At 33.3% G+C, this 16,551-nt stretch overlaps 1 protein-coding gene across 49 annotated transcripts in view; it reads right to left on the bottom strand.

Annotated features, from left to right (window-relative positions):
- Window positions 1-16,551, bottom strand: part of RIMS2 (regulating synaptic membrane exocytosis 2) — a 611,447-nt gene that overhangs the window by 178,577 nt on the left and 416,319 nt on the right. For 18 of the 49 annotated variants that reach the window (XM_034668422.1, XM_034668421.1, XM_034668424.1 and 15 more), the window contains 2 exons: window positions 16,273-16,305; window positions 13,668-13,736 (listed from right to left, as the gene is read on the bottom strand). The exons of 29 other annotated variants lie outside the window; for them this stretch is intronic. In XM_034668422.1, coding sequence (XP_034524313.1) covers window positions 13,668-13,736; window positions 16,273-16,305 — 102 coding nt within the window. The remainder of the gene's footprint in view (window positions 1-13,667; window positions 13,737-16,272; window positions 16,306-16,551) is intronic. 2 more of the 49 variants (XM_034668418.1, XM_034668449.1) reach the window with 1 other exon arrangement.

Genomic DNA, 16,551 nt, shown 5'->3' with positions numbered 1-16,551 from the left:
TGTAGAAATAATGGACTAAAGAGACTACTGACTTCACACAATACGCTCATTCCTTCTTGCTGTTGTTAGCAATATTTTTAGCTGCAGAAGTTGTAAATAAGTCATTACCAATATCTGGTATAGTGCCTTGGCAGTATTACTGAGCTTTGTATAGTACTTTTTAAGGAAGCAAGTAATACCTCCCATTAAGGTAGTTTAATTATACATATTTATATTTAATTATATATATTACATTCAATTATGTATTGTGATACCTTTCCATGAAGGTACAGTAATTTGGGTCAAAACAGCCAAATATATAAATGACCATTTGTGCTTAAATGAGTCCATATTTCTCCTATAGAAGTAATCTTGATAACAAAAACTTTTTTTCCAAAATATGTAGAATTCGTTTTCTACACAAATCTTGAAACAAAGGGTTCACCACTCTAATTTTAATAGGCTCTACACACTATAAGGTTCACAGCAAAATGAGAAAAATGAGGTACAACAAGCACACACATATTTAAAAAGCATGGAATGCAAAGCTTATAGTCTCATGCTTTCGGTGGTTTTCCAAACCCTGACAAACCTGGCTCAGATTGGTGTTTCTTTTTCGGCAATGGTTTGTCATCACTTATTGTACCATTCACCTTTTTCTGCTGGTCTTCCCATGTAACTTCTAGTATAAACCAAAAAACAATAATCAGAGCTTGTCAGAAGTATAGATGATGTGTGTAACGAGAACCTAAAAATGCTTCAGGAAGCTAATTATTTTTTAGATTTTTTCCCCTATGTTTTCCCATAAACTTTTAGTAATATGTAGTCAATATTTTAAATACCGGAATGTGACATTTGAACTTTTTTATAGGTTTCAAAATCCAGAGCACTAAAATTTATTACAGTAAACTCCAAAATTTATTTTCAATAAAATGAGAGGAGCCAAGATATGAAGAAAACATAATTAAAATAGTTTGGCAAATAAATTTTTTTTCTTAGTTGGTATTAAATAATATTAATTTATTTTAGAAATGAACATTTTGTTAAATATTGTGTTATTATGATGCAATAAAATGTTTATTTGGAATTAAAATGCAGAGACTTCTATACATACCAAGAGAAAATCTACAAATACATTTTAATATATGATAAGGTAAAATGACTAGTTCTTTGTTACCACATTTAGTACTTTCATTAAATGACAAAAATTTGTGTGCTGTGGGGATATTATTTCAATGAAAACTATTAACAGTTTGGTGTTACTGAATATGAGTTATCTGGCTTATCTAAGATTATCCAAAATTATTTGTAGTATTGTATAATACGTTTAAATTCAACAAATACATATTCAGCACCTACTATAATTCAGGCATGTCTAGGCACTGGGAATTTAACCACAAACAAAACAGAAAAAAGTCCATTCCCTCATAAAGTTTATATTCTAGTGGGAGAAACAGACTAAACAAGATAAACAAGTAAAACGTTTTGTGACTTAGATATTGGTAAGTGCTAAGAAGACAAACATGAAGTAGGTAAGAAAAAAATAAAAAGGCCAGAGGGTGACGGATGTTTGCATAGGTTAGTCATAGATAGCCTCACTAAGAAGGCAAGTTTGAGTAAAGAACAGCACATGCAAATGTCCTGAGGTAAGAGCATATCTGATATGTTCTAAAAAAGCATGAAGATCACTGTGACTGGAACAGAGTGAATGAAGCGGAAGGTAGTAGAAGATGAGGGTAAAGAGGTAATGAAATGGAAAGTGGGGGAGTACAGATCACATAGGGCCTTTTAAGTTGTTTATCAAAAGACTCACCATTTAATCTCACAGCAGCATTCATAAATACTTAAGTATACACTTGCCTGTTTTTTATTCACATGTTCGTTTTTTTTTTTTTAAAGATTTTATTTCATTTATTCGACAGAGAGACAGCCAGCGAGAGAGGGAACACAAGCAGGGGGAGTGGGAGAGGAAGAAGCAGGCTCATAGCGGAAGAGCCTGATGTGGGGCTCGATCCCATAATGCCGGGATCACGCCCTGAGCCGAAGGCAGACGCTTAACCGCTGTGCCACCCAGACGCCCCTATTCACATGTTTGTAAAGCTATATTATGAGTAGCTGGTTACTATCAATGTACATTTTAATCCCCATGAAGTTTCACCATGTTATACAAAATTGTCAGGTGCCTTATCTACCTTTGGCCATAAATAATGGAATGCCAGCATTTTATAATATTAACCTAAGCAAAACATAACTAGGAAGATGAAATCACTGCCAAAATGGAAAATAAGCTAGCTTGCAACATTAAATAAAGGTGATTTGGGATGCACTACTGTTTTTGATTACTTACATTGCTAGAATCAACTGCATTAGTTGTAAGGGTTTTCCAGTTCCCAAACCAAAAACAAATGCTTAATAAATTATTAAGCTTCTTAATAATAAGAAGCCTTATTCTGGCCCAACATAAATCAACTATTGTTGAAACAAACTCCTACCAGATTTGGGAGCATTAAAGTTACACTTAGGTGTGTAGTTGACACCCTGATTTTCTAATTGGTAAATAATCTGCTAAAGATGGAATACAGGACTCTGAAATGGTAAACAATCTAGATAAAAATACTATATTTCAGTCAACTGCTAGTTAAAAAAAAATCTTAAAACCTTTAAAGAATATACGAACTTTCTAATAAACTCCAAAACTCTAGTTAAGCCTTCTTTAGTTATAGGAATAAAGGAATTGTCTGCCCCTTAATCCAAATTAATCTGTAATATCAAAAACCAACAGACTAATTTCCCTGTTTGGGGGAAAATAAGAAGCTCATTAAATAAAGTATTTCTTGATTTTGACAGACCTGCACTTTTGGTTATCCACCAATACAAGATGAAAGATATAACAAGCATTACAGAGTTGTTCCTAAAATTTGCTAAAATCCTATACATTTGTCATGTTAAAGAGTTGTTTCACCACTTGATAGTTTGTGATGTTACAAAATAGAAGACATGCTACTTCTGAAGTAAGATTGAGTACGTAGAAATAGAAATGGCTTCTGTTGAAAATGGTACAGCCTGCCTATAAACTGGCAGAAAGCACCTTAACACATACATGTTTAATTTTTAAACACTGTCTTTGAGTGACGAATATTTTAGTTGAAGAGAAGTTGTTTATAGTCATTTGTCTTGTGTTGACAGAGTGAAATTAGCGAGTATTTGTTGAAAATTTATTATATGCTGGTAACAAAAGAAGTCCCATAACCATCAATTTATAAATGACAGCCAGTATAACAATGAAAGAAGACCTAGATCAAGGCTAACGATGGTGATAAAAAATGTCATAGATACATCACCAGACTGAGCCAGGAATGGTAGCTTCTAGAACATTTCTGCCATTAACTATGTGTACAATCTTAGACAAGTTTCACAGCCTCTCTGGCCAATTATATGTTATATTTAAAGTGAGAAAGTTGTTCTTGAAAATTTAAAAGGTTATTTCCATTTCTAATATTACAGAGTTGTTCTTGCTTCTTATTATTCTAGACAGATAAGTCAGATTTTGTGGAAGAATACCTATACCAGGGATGATGAAATTAGGACACTGAGAGTATAGAAGATTTTCCAACAGTTCTAAATGTAACTATTATTAAACCCTACATTGAAACACAAATGTCTATTTTAAAACAGAATTAAAGTTGTAAGAAGAACAGAACTGACTACTGACTCATTAATTCATTTATCACCCAAAAACCAAAGCTGAGAGCTACCCATATCTAGCCCTCTTAGAATTACAGGCCATAGTATTCAAATGAAACTAGCAAGCTAGTTTTGTATCAGGAAAATGTTCAAATTGTCTGAAAGTTGTTTTCGATATATTAAACAAAAATAGCAAAACACCACTGAGGAGCACCTTAAAGACAGTCTTTTCTGTTCAAGGACTATTGTGATAATTTAAAAAAACAAAATAGTCTCTTTAATGTTGAATAATAATGAACTTAAAATTGAAATTTAAGTACAAAGTGCTAGCCCATGATATTGTACACCTACCACCCAGGGGTAAAAAGTAAAAATCAAAGATGTATAATGTAATTTAATCGGTAAGTATTACTTTGAAAGAACATGTCAAATAGCACAGACTAGGAATCCATTCAAGTACACACAAAAAGTTTGTTCTAGAGGGATAATTTTCTTTCTTTCTCCTTTTTTTTTTTTACTAACACTCTAATTCAGTATTTTAAAATTGAATTGAGTAAATATTCAGTTATGAATTTAATCTGTAGATGGGAAAGCTTAAAGATTGATTTAATAAATATTAGATAATATGAAGAACTATTTTACACATGAAGATTTAACTATGAAGTGAGCTTTCAAGTGACATTTAAGAAACCCACGTCTTCAAAATAACTGTATTTCAGCTACTTTCCATCACACCAGGAAGTCAATCCTATAAACGCTACAATTTAAAGAGCATAAATTCTTACGTTAATAAGACTCTATTTGTATAATACTATATGCTTCAATTGCCTCCACATACAGCATCATATTTAATCCTATAAAACACAAAAGGGACCTTCTATCAGGTGCTTGGTTTCTACAGGTAAGAAAACAAAGAGCTGGTTATTAAGGATAACTGAATAGTTATCTAGTGTACAGACAATCTCACATTCATTACCTCATTTGATTCTCAAAGTAGCATACCGGGCATAAAAGAAACATGGTAAGATTTCCTTTCCTCAGATGATCTGACTTAGGTTAGGGGCCTAGAGTCACACAGTTGGTACACGGTAAAGAGGCCCTGAGCCAAGGTCCAAAACCTGTGCTCTTTCTCTATCTCCTATCACCTTCTCAGATCACATTATTTTCAACAACAAACAGAAGACGGCTTTAGGACTGTATTAGGAAGTCAGCGGTGGTATGGCTTGAATAATGGTTGAAGTACGCAGAAAGGTATGAGGTGGAGGGAGCTCCTCACTAAATCTGATTAGCCAATTGAGGCTTTGGAAGTATAGACGAAACAAAATGAGCAAAAGGGAAAGAAGAGTAAAATAAGGAGAAATGGCCTCCGAGAAGGAAAGGAAAGGTCAGGAAAAGAAATTTTAAAATATTTTTAATAAGTACTTAATTTCTACAACTGTTTCACTTAGGCTTGTGGATTTGAATGAGGAGGGAAGTTTTTAAAATGCATTTATTCTCCTCGCTCTAGTTCAGACCATGGTAGTGAACTACTGAAATACCCCAAATGGTTTTATGTCCTCTGTCTCTTCTCTTTCAAGCCATCTTGCTCATTGTCACTGAGTTACTATTCCATAATACAGATGTGATTGGATGCTCTTCCTGCTAAAAATCATATGATAAATTCCTTGCTTTTTTATGATATCCCTGAATTTCTCCCATATAATTTTTGGTCAGATCGTCATTCATCTACATTGGCAAGGAATGCTGTACTTAGGAAATACAAAATCCATTGTTATCTTGATATAAGTCGTATTTGGAAATTAAGACATGGGTACAGTATTTCCCTTGCTCTAGAAGCATTCACGAGAATAGAGAGTGGCAGCGAAACAAAGCCTGTCCACACCCTAAATGCTATCCGACTTCTAGAATGCTTATAGAAGTATTCATTACAGACTGTCAAAATTACTTTATTATTTTTGTTTCCTTTGTAACCTGTTGTGTTTTTTTTCCCTCTTCTTCCTTCTTTCCTTCCTTTCTTTCTTATCTACAAGGTTACCTACATTTGAAATAATGTAGGCAACTATACACTGAGGCTCAAAGGGATAAAATATTTTTCCTTCTGTATGTTTAGGGGCATGATTTTTTTTGATAGGTAGTATGGTAGGTTTTATTTAGTCTATCATCCTGACAGTGAATGACTCACTAACAGCCAATTGGAGGTTGTATCTCTTAAGTTTCCAAAACCAAACAAAATGAACAAATAACAGTAACAACATAGATTATAAATTGAAAACAAAACTATTTGAGACTTTAGATTTCATTATCTACATCCCCCAAAACACTTAGTTTCTATAAAAAATATTCTTATAAGATACTTTATTATACAGAAGAGGAAATTGAGGTGCAGAGAAATTAAAAGCCTTACCAGAGGTCACATGCCTAGGAGTAGAAATGAGCTTAAGAGCCAACTACGGACTTCCAATGGAGTCCTATAAACACTATAAAACTTGAAAAGTACTAATAGTTTAAAAGTTCTCTTAGAGAAAAGTATTCTAAATATTTGCATATTGATTTTTACACATGGATTAAAACATGTCCAAATGTATTAGCATATGATGCAATAACTAATCCTGCAATCCAATCTGATTTATTCCCCCTGCTATTGTTTCTTATCAAGCAATGTGATCAAGAACAACATCAAGATTAATAATTTCCTAAAAACTACTAAATAATATGCATTGAATAAATGGTTCAGGTTTACTTTCATAATCAGGTGTTGTTTTACTTTAAGTTGAAAGTTTTCAGAGTGTGTGCTGAAAATACAAAATCGGAGCAAGATATTACTAAGAAATATAGTAATAACAGCTAACACTTATATGGTACTTATTATGTGACAAGTATTGTTCTGAGCAATTTAAATATACCAAATTAGTTAAGAAAGTAAATTTAGAGCATATCTACATAGGAAGTAACACTACTGAGAGCAGGCTAATAGACTAGAGTAGGGCTAGTTCGAGGCAGAATTCATTATTAACACTCTTCCAAGGTACCTAGTGTTCTGCTGCATTTTTCAGCATCCCTCTCCTACACCTGACCCTCTCCACTCACAGGCTCTAACTTGCTTCCTATGAAGATCTGTATGAAATAAGAGCTCAGGTGAGTCTGCTCAGGAATATTTACGTTTCAGTGTTCCGGAAAGCCTTAAAAGCTTTATATTATTAAAATAATTAAGCCATGAGAGAATGGCAGAATAAGAACTATGACAAGCAGTGGAAGAAATATCTTAAGCTGAAAACCTACCCAGAGCCCCTCAAAACTTACCTCTTCTTTGTATGTATCACAAGTCTCAAGACACTTTATGTAAGTGACATGCTATAAAATAATTTTACCAGCTCTGTTTTGTTATTCTCATTTTATTCTCATTGTTTTATCTTGGGACCTCCCCAGAGCAGGGAACACATCTGATTTGTCAGTGTATCCTCAATAACCACCTAGTACAAATACACTGAAAACTGCAGATATTGGTTGAACTGAACTAAGCCATTAGCTAATATTTAAAATAAAATAAATGGCTGAAACCCATGCAAGAAGATTGCCATTTATCTGAAGACGCATGGTATAGAAATGCACACATTGGAAGTCAAGACCAGAAATCTGCTACTATGTGGATTGAAGAAAGCTGATTATCCTGTAGATTTCTGCTCCTTTGTCAATGAAGAGAAGCAGTTTTATTAAAAGATTTATAAGCTTCCTTCTAAATCGAAAAGTCTTGATTCTAAATCTACGAGTGAAGCCACAGAATACTGACAGATATCTTGGCAAACTGTAGGCAGATGGCTGGGGCCAGATGGCTCTACAAACCAAACCAACAATCTGGATTCAGAAAACAAAACACAGGTGCACGCAAAGTTTCCCACGTATCCTGCATGCATTGTATTCCCATGATCTCGCTCCTCAGTTCTAGATTTTTGTTTCTTTTTTTTTTCCTTTACAGCCAAACTCTTTCAAAGCATCTATATTCACTGTCCCCTTTCTCTCCTCTTCTTTTAAATCCATTCAACTCAGTCTTCTACTGCTTACAACTCCACCAAAACTGCTCTTATGAAGGTTAATGTGATGACTTCATCCTGCTAAACCTAGTGATGGTTTCAAACTCAACAGTTCTCTCCCACGTCAAGTACTTTCTTCACCTGTACTCAAAGACATTGTGCTCCACGGTTTCCCTCCTAGTTCTCGGTCTCCTGCTGCTTCATCTTGTCAACTTCTAAATACGAGAGTAGTTCAGTGCAGAGTCCCTTGACCTCTTCTACACTTGCTCTCTCCGTGATCTCAACCAGTCTCGTGGTTTTAAATCTCTCTCTTTCTGAGGGTAACTCCCAAACAGTCTGAATCTCCAACCTGAAATCCAGACCGAAATTTAAGCCACCTGTTTGACATCTTATCTTAGATATCTAGGAGGATCTCTAACTTATATCCAAAACTGAGCACCTGATGTTCCCACCAAACAATTCTTGGGTTTTTTCCTCTATCAGTTAATAGAAACTCTGTGTTTTTCCAGTTACGTAGGCCCAAAGCTTGGATGTTATCATTGAATCTCTCTCTTTCATCCTATCAGGTAATTCTGTTGGCTCTCTCTCTAATATCTACCCAGAATCCAACTACTCCTGTCACTATGGTCTAAGCCACCGTCACCTCTTTCACAAAAGCCTCCATTTCTTTCTTTTTTTTTTTTTTTTTAAGATTTTATTTATTCGACAGAGATAGAGACAGCCAGCGAGAGAGGGAACACAAGCAGGGGGAGTGGGAGAGGAAGAAGCAGGCTCATAATGGAGGAGCCTGATGTGGGGCTCGATCCCAGGACTCCGGGATCACGCCCTGAGCCGAAGGCAGACGCTTAATCGCTGTGCCACCCAGGCACCCCAAGCCTCCCTGTTTCTAATCTCAATTCCTTCAGGTTAGTCTTAGCATGGCAGTTAAACTGATTTTATTTCAAAAGAAATGGTATTATGTCACTTGAATCAAATCTTCCCATTTCACTCAGTGAAACAAAATCCTAACATTGATAGATAATGTGAGTCACCTGCCCCAAGTGCCTTCTGACCACACCTACCACTATTCACCCTGCTCAGTCAGTCACACTCAAGTGACCTCTTCCCAGCATCTCTAACAAGTCAAGCTGGCTCCCATTATAGAGCCTTCCTTCTTGCTGTTCCCTCTGCCAGGAACACTCTTCTTTCCAGGACTTCAAGTGGTAATTCTGTCACTTTATTGAGGTATCTGCTCAAATATTACCTCAATGGGGATACTTCTCAGAATGCATTATCAAGAATTATTTACCCTACTTTCTGGAACACTATCTATCCCATTATCCTCAATTTCTTCTTTATACTTACCAGTATATGAAATGATATAATATATTCTTTTATTTATTATTTACTTCCCCCAATAAATGTAAGGATTATGAAGGCACGCACCCAGAAGAGACTGGAACATAGTAGGTACCCCAAAATGATTTTTAGAATGAATGAGTAAAAAAAAAAATTATAAGTAGCTAGAAACTCACCAATTATGCTGTTCTTCGAGTCTTAATTTATGGTGCTATGCTATGAAATAAGGATAGTCTCATTTTAGCTCATTAACGGTACGAAGAGCCAATGTATCTAAAGGGATTGGCTTAGGTAGGTCATCATTTGAGAACTCTGAAACTGATTCCACCTACCAAAGAATCTGACCTTAATACAGGGTTAATGGAGATGCGCTGGCTGACTGATCACATATCTCACTAACTGCAGGGCAGCATACACTGTCTATTTCAAAATGATACGTGGGCACTTCACAGAAAGATGTAGAATAAACCTATCTTTTCTTTATTATTTCCTCCCTTTGAATTTTAAGTCAGAAGAGAGGATGGTGATAAATCCATCATTCAATTCAATGCTTGGCCATTTCTAATACATGGTCACAGCCGGAATTCATAGTTATTTTTTTTAACTCTGAATATATAAGTAGAAGAAGGAATATAGTAACATCCCTTTAACCTATGGAATTTTCTCCAATCCACAAATATGCTTTAGCCAATTTAAAAACAACCTCCCACCTTAATCTTACTCATGAACTTTACTGTGAAACTCAACACAAACAGTAAATGAGTCTCTCCCAAAAGAAAACAGCGAAAGGAAAAATTAGATGCCTAGATCTTAAGTATAGGTAGACCATCACAAGATTACGCTAAATAAGAATGTGACTTGACATACGTAAAATATCCAGAGTTCTCAGTGCCTTCATAATCCTTACATTTATTGGGGGAAGTAAATAATAAATAAAAGAATATATTATATCATTTCATATACTGGTAAGTATTAAAGAAGAAATTGAGGATAATGGGATAGATAGTGTTCCAGAAAGTAGGGTAAATAATTCTTTCAAATTTTTACTCATTAACTTCTTCCTAGGTCCAACTATATCCTATGTAGGACTGATCTATAACAGTAGTTATGTTTTGCAGTAAAGAGAATTTTTATATAAATGAAAAAATATACTAATAATGAGTGAGAGCGACTCAACAATCATTGTCAGTAGAACCTTTTCATGCAAGATCAAAGAAATAACAAGAATGCAGAACAGTTTAGAGATCAAAGACTTAACAGCATTCAGGGTCAACTAGAGCTCAGGAAGCCCAAAAAATCTGCTCAAAGTACTTTCTCAGTTAAAGTGTTTACCTTGGTGACCTCTTGGGAAGTCCTTATTCTTTTGATACAATTAAACATACTTAAATTAAAAAATGGCATTAAATGTTCTTAAAACTTGTTGCACTCTAACAGTTGACTGAACATTTAAGAAGATATATCTATTTGGATCACTGACATAAATTTCAGTACATATAAACATACCCTTTTGTAGGTAGTAAGCAAAAATCATGGAGGTTAAAATACAGATAAAAATGACACATATGTAAATACACACTGAAAGCTTATCTAAATTTTTATTGTTTTATGAAGAATGTTAATATTTTATAATACTCGATTTCATTTTATTTAGTTACATTATTTTCACCTTATTTTACCTGTCATATCCTAGCATATTTTAAGAATTTTATGCTGGAAGGGGTGTTAATGTGTAATTAATTAACACTCCATAGTAAGAAAAATTATAAAATTATTTTAGTGTTAATTAAATATCACACAGAACATTGTAGGCAGTATTTATAACAGATGAAGATAGGGGAGAAAGAATACAATCAAGACTAAAAGACATTTTAACTACAGCTACTGAAGCAAATACTACTCATTTTTTTTTTTGAAGATTTTATTTATTTATTCGACAGAGATAGAGACAGCCAGCGAGAGAGGGAACACAAGCAGGGGGAGTGGGAGAGGAAGAAGCAGGCTCATAGTGAAGGAGCCTGATGTGGGGCTCGATCCCATAACGCCGGGATCACACCCTGAGCCAAAGGCAGACGCTTAACCTCTGTGCCACCCAGGTGCCCCAATACTATTCATTTTTTAATTTGGCCCCATAACAAGGGCAAATTGTTATGATATAGAGAAATCTTAGAACACTGTTTTTTTTTATAGCCATCTTAAAATGCTGACATTCTGAGTCAATACCTGTAACTATATTCGATTATCAATTACTATAAAACTTATATAGTCCTGCTGTTTTTGACAGAACTTAGTTGTGCTGGGTTATAGAATTAAGTCACCAATAATCATAAGAAAACTAAAGCTAAGTATTGAAATTGATCATCTTTTTTACTCACTCAGGCAATATATTAATTCATGTGTGTAAAACTGTGAAAAATCTACAAATATTATAAGTGTTCATTTAACATTGCTGAACTAATTACTAAGTTCATATCATTTTCTAATTTAAAATTCTGCTTAAAATATTTTTTAAATCACTCAGTTTTAAAACAATTTCTGGATTGAGAAATATCTACGTTGTATTTTTCGCTTGATAACTTGGCCATCACTTTTTCCCTCGGAATCTTAACATGACCAACAAAGCCAAACTTCTGACTTAATGAAATACATTTCAATAGAATAGGATCGTACTAGGATATTTATGTTTATTTAATTTAAGAAAGTAAATTCACACACATCACAAGTGTCAATACACACAAGTGTCTAATATATAGAAAGTCACTACTAACTTTACATTAGACTTGCCTTTTTTCCCATTATTAGGTGGGCTTGGTGTTTCTCCCTCATTGTCTTTTTAACAATGAAAACAGACAACAGTGGTTAATAAATAAGGTCACTAACAACCCAAATAAAAACCAAGCACACCACAAAAGATGAAATCACACACTAGGGAAACAAATTCATTCATTAAACATGACATCTCACATTAATGAACACAAGAGTAAAGTATATCCTTCCCATCCTATGAGAAAAGTAACAAAAACAAAAATAAAATTCCAAGAGTCATTTTATAGTAAGTTAGAAAGATTAGTTATGGCTTTATGCTAATTTAATAATTGATGTATTCACTAATTAAGTTAATTTTGAGAATAAAGCATAAGTGACAAACTGGTTCAATAAATAGGCTCTACCTTAATGACGTGAAAAATAAATAAAAATATTACCTACCACTGAAGCCCCCAAACTAATAATTTCCTTAAAAAACGACTTTCCTGTGGCAGCCAATTCATGAACAGTGTGAAAGCATTTCAGTGCTCATATGGACTAATATGAGACATATAGGAATGGGCAAATGGGAAAACATTAACTGCACAGCTAAGTTAAATAGAAATTCATTTTTTATGGTATTCTCTAAACACGTGATTCCTATAGCATTGCAGGAAAATGGAAGATGCGTGACATTCTAGTAGTTAGAATAGTAGATATTCAGAACAGAGATAGTTATGCATTTCTAGAAATATGCAGATAAACTTGCCTTTATTTTCATGGTCAGATGCACTCTGATGATTAGTCTCATCTTTATGACATTAAAAATAGTTACTGATAATCAGCAACTGCAGCTTAAGAGGTCTTGTGTCTTATACTATAAATACTGAGACAAGACATCCATGAAAATATATGTTCTGCACAATATACACACAGACATTGCTTTCACACAGTGGAAGAGGGAGAATATAAGGCACGTAAAGTACATTCTACTGTTCATGAATGGAAAGTGGTGATTTAAACATGATAAAATTAGGACTACAGTCATTCTTCATTATTCTTAGAAACGTAAATTTTTTTAAACTGACATCTTAGAAAAGATTAGGATTCAATTCTGTATTTCAAATAAAAATAGTCAAAATTTGATAAAAGAAGCTTATTAATACATTTACTGATTATGTAATATTTTACATTTTAAAATCCTTCCAGGAACATTCTGACAAAGAAAGTGGCAAAAATTATAACATGTAAACACAATAGAGACTTTAAAAAACACCAAAATGAAAGCCCTCCACACCACTCAGAAGAAGGACTCCTTGGCCAGAAATTATGATTGTCAATAAACATTAGAGCAATATTTAGCTGGGATGAATAACGGGAATATATGGTTAATTGTTCTTATTTTAGGAAAAACACTTATGAAGAAAATTGTGATAGTCTCTAAAAGTTTTAATGGAATTTACATTCTGCTCTATATTTACTTGTAATTTGCCTCTACAAAACCAAAATTCTTTAGAGAAGAGGCAACATACTACTCAGTGTAACCCACAGTAGGAATTCAGTTTTTAATAAATAAATGAATTGAATACAGAATTGGGGTGAAGGATAGGTATGAATTTGATCAGAGGAATCGTCTATAATTTTAGTTAGATTTAAATATTAAGGAACATGTTCAGATGGATAAAATAAATATTCTGATAAGTTATCTAGATTAGATAGGTTATGTAATATTTCCCCATTAATAAAATTAGGCAATTTATTTAACAATCAGTACTGAAAAACAAACTGTTCTTTACTGTGCATTTATAAATTTGAAGCCCAACGTCTTAGGTGAAATTGAAAAGTCATACTTCTAAATCATTCGGTTATTTATTTTAGACACACAGTCAGACAGACCTGCCTTGACCTCTTCACCCTGCTTTTCTCCCCACTGCTCTTCCACATGCCCAGTTTCTTCATTAACTTCTGTATTTGCACAAGAAAAAAATAAGACCAGATATGTATACTTGTTACTCTTAGTGACAAAAAATTTCAAATTATTCACGATATAATGAATGATTATAAGGAGACTAACAGATTATCCTTAATGAGTTTCTGACATGTTACGGAAGCAAATAGGTATTCTATTAATAAGTTATCATATTGTCTCCTTTTTTGATGGCTTTGATTTGTAAAAGAGAAATTTTAGCCCTTAAAATATTTGTGGTATGCAATAACTGTGTAAAGTAGGCAAAATACTTTGTCTATAAACTTGATATATTCTTAGAAAAATAGTATTATACAGCTTTTCTTCTACAGAATCAAAACAACGATATTACAAACTCTCTTTTATTTTCACAAAATGCCAGTACATCAAAGTTAGGAGAAACTTTTAAAAAAATACTAATGCCTTAACAGTTGTTTAGCACCCTGTACTTTTCTTATACTGCGCCTACTTTTTCTAGTTCTCAAACCAAGAAAAGATAACCAATACTGTACCATCATGAAAACCAACATACACAAGGTTTTAAATTAACTTAATTAACAGGCTAAAATATAACCAAAATCAAAAGGAATTAAGGTAGGAGTTGTTCATTTTCTAGCTGTTGAACAGAATGAGAAAAATAAGCACGTCATTACTTTGATTTTGAAATAATGCCATTAAATTACAACTTCTGACCACTTTTTAAGAGATAATCCAAACATAATCTGATTTAGACCACCAACTGATAGCCTATTTTGGGTTATGCACCTTTAACTTCAGTAGGAATTTGAAAACTTCCAAAAGAGATATTTTGTATCTCCATTTAAGTTAAAGAAAATGACAAATTATGTATCTGCCAAAGTCTTCATATCAGCATTTACAAAAACACTGCTGAAATCATTCATACGTTCAAGCAAAACAAAACAAACAGAAAATCCTTTTATCTTATACTAGAAACCATAAGGGAAGTTTTGGCTCTCCTTTCTTTGACATATAAAAAAAAAAGGAAAAAAATCACAATGAAAGGGGACATTCAAGGAAAACCACGGTTTTAATAGATTCTATATGGTAAAAACTAGATGGTATATAGAATGCTAGTTGACAAGTCCATTAAAAACTTCCTCAACCTTGACTTTCAGTATTAGCTCTATTTTGACTTTCTGGTAGGTTTGCTATTACCAAGAACAGAACTACTCATATCTCAACAGACTATTGCTATAAAGATATTAAAACTGAATTTTTAAAAAGTTGTGACTTAAACGATGTTTCTGACTTCATATGCCAACAAATGAAGTCAAAACTCTGTCTTTAAAAATCCTGGGAAGACAAAAAATTTCATACATACCCCAGAACTTACTTTCTGGAAAGCACTTTTAAAATTATATACACCCATTCTAACATGAATAATGAGAACTACAGAAATGCAGCTGTAATCCCCTTATCATAAGGCAACGTAAGAGAACATTAGTCATTATAGCATGGTGTTGTTTAAAATCATGATACATAGTATAGAAAGCACCTCAATATAGAAGTCCACAAACCGTTCAGTACCTAACAAGAAAACAATTTGTTCCAAGTTCTATAAGGCAATAAAAGTATTGCTGCCCAAATGCTGTGCACTTAAAATTTTGTTACAAATAGGTTATAGAAATTTTAATATAAAACACATTTTAATATAAACATCTATAGAATGACAAGATCATTTTAGCGATACATTATACACTATTTGAAGTAGCTTTTCAATTTGTAAACAGTGTTTCATGCATTCATTCAACAAATATTTATTGAGGGCCTGTAATGTGCCAGGCATTATTCTATGTGCTGGAAATTCATAAGTAAATAAAAGTTAACAATTCTTTAAATTTACAAAGTTACTTTCAGAATTCTTTCTTGGCAGAGGAATTTTTATTATTTAGTAAACGTATGACACTCCATATATCGTGACTCAGTACTTTCTCTTGAGTCATAATGTAGTGTTGGTAATAAAACTGTACATATTTAACGTTGGTATACTGTAAGCGGTCTTGGTACAACATGAGAAGTGATGTAGGAAATACAAACCACGATCACTATCTACTTCAACAAATTTCTTTTCTAGAAAGTCAAATTTAATAATTGAAAGATCATCATAAATATGAAATGAAATATAAGATGATAAGTATCACTAAACTAGGTGTACATCTTCAGCGACATAAACACAGACTGCAATTGATATCTTTGATTCAAGTCTTGCACAACATTTAGACTTCTGCTTGAAAGGCAAATTAAAATTTTTAAAAACAGAACATTTTACCTTGTCATTTAAAGGAAGTTCAACTCTTTGCATTCTTACTTGAACGAATCAAAGAAATTTAACTCCTTGGTATAATTTCCACGTACAACAAAAGGAGAATACCAAAAAGTATAAAATAAAATCATTCTACTGTATGTAAAAGTCTATACAATGGAGGGACATCAATTGCAGTTGGGTTTATTTTTGCTTACATAGCCCCCCAAAAAGGCTGTCAGCACAAAACAAACCCTCCTTTATGTACAGACCTTCATAAGGTTCTATCTCCTTGACTCCATTGTCTAGGAAAAACAAAATAAAAACAAAACAAAAAAGGGAACCAAAGCACAGGGGTTAAAAACAACAGAAATTTCCAAAGGCACAAAATGTATGTATCATCTACTAAAGAAAAGTTAAATGGTGATTTAAATATATACATATATATATATGTATTTTTTGGCAAAGCACATCCAGTTACTAAATAAAGGGACCATTTAAAAAATGAGGTCAAAAATTATTATATTCTATCATCCATGCTTTTAGAGGTC

The sequence above is a fragment of the Ailuropoda melanoleuca genome, chromosome 9, assembly GCF_002007445.2.
Source record: "Ailuropoda melanoleuca isolate Jingjing chromosome 9, ASM200744v2, whole genome shotgun sequence".
Taxonomy (NCBI): Eukaryota; Metazoa; Chordata; class Mammalia; order Carnivora; family Ursidae; genus Ailuropoda; species Ailuropoda melanoleuca.
Note: the sequence above shows the minus strand (reverse complement) of the source record. Positions and strands in the feature narration are given on the sequence as shown.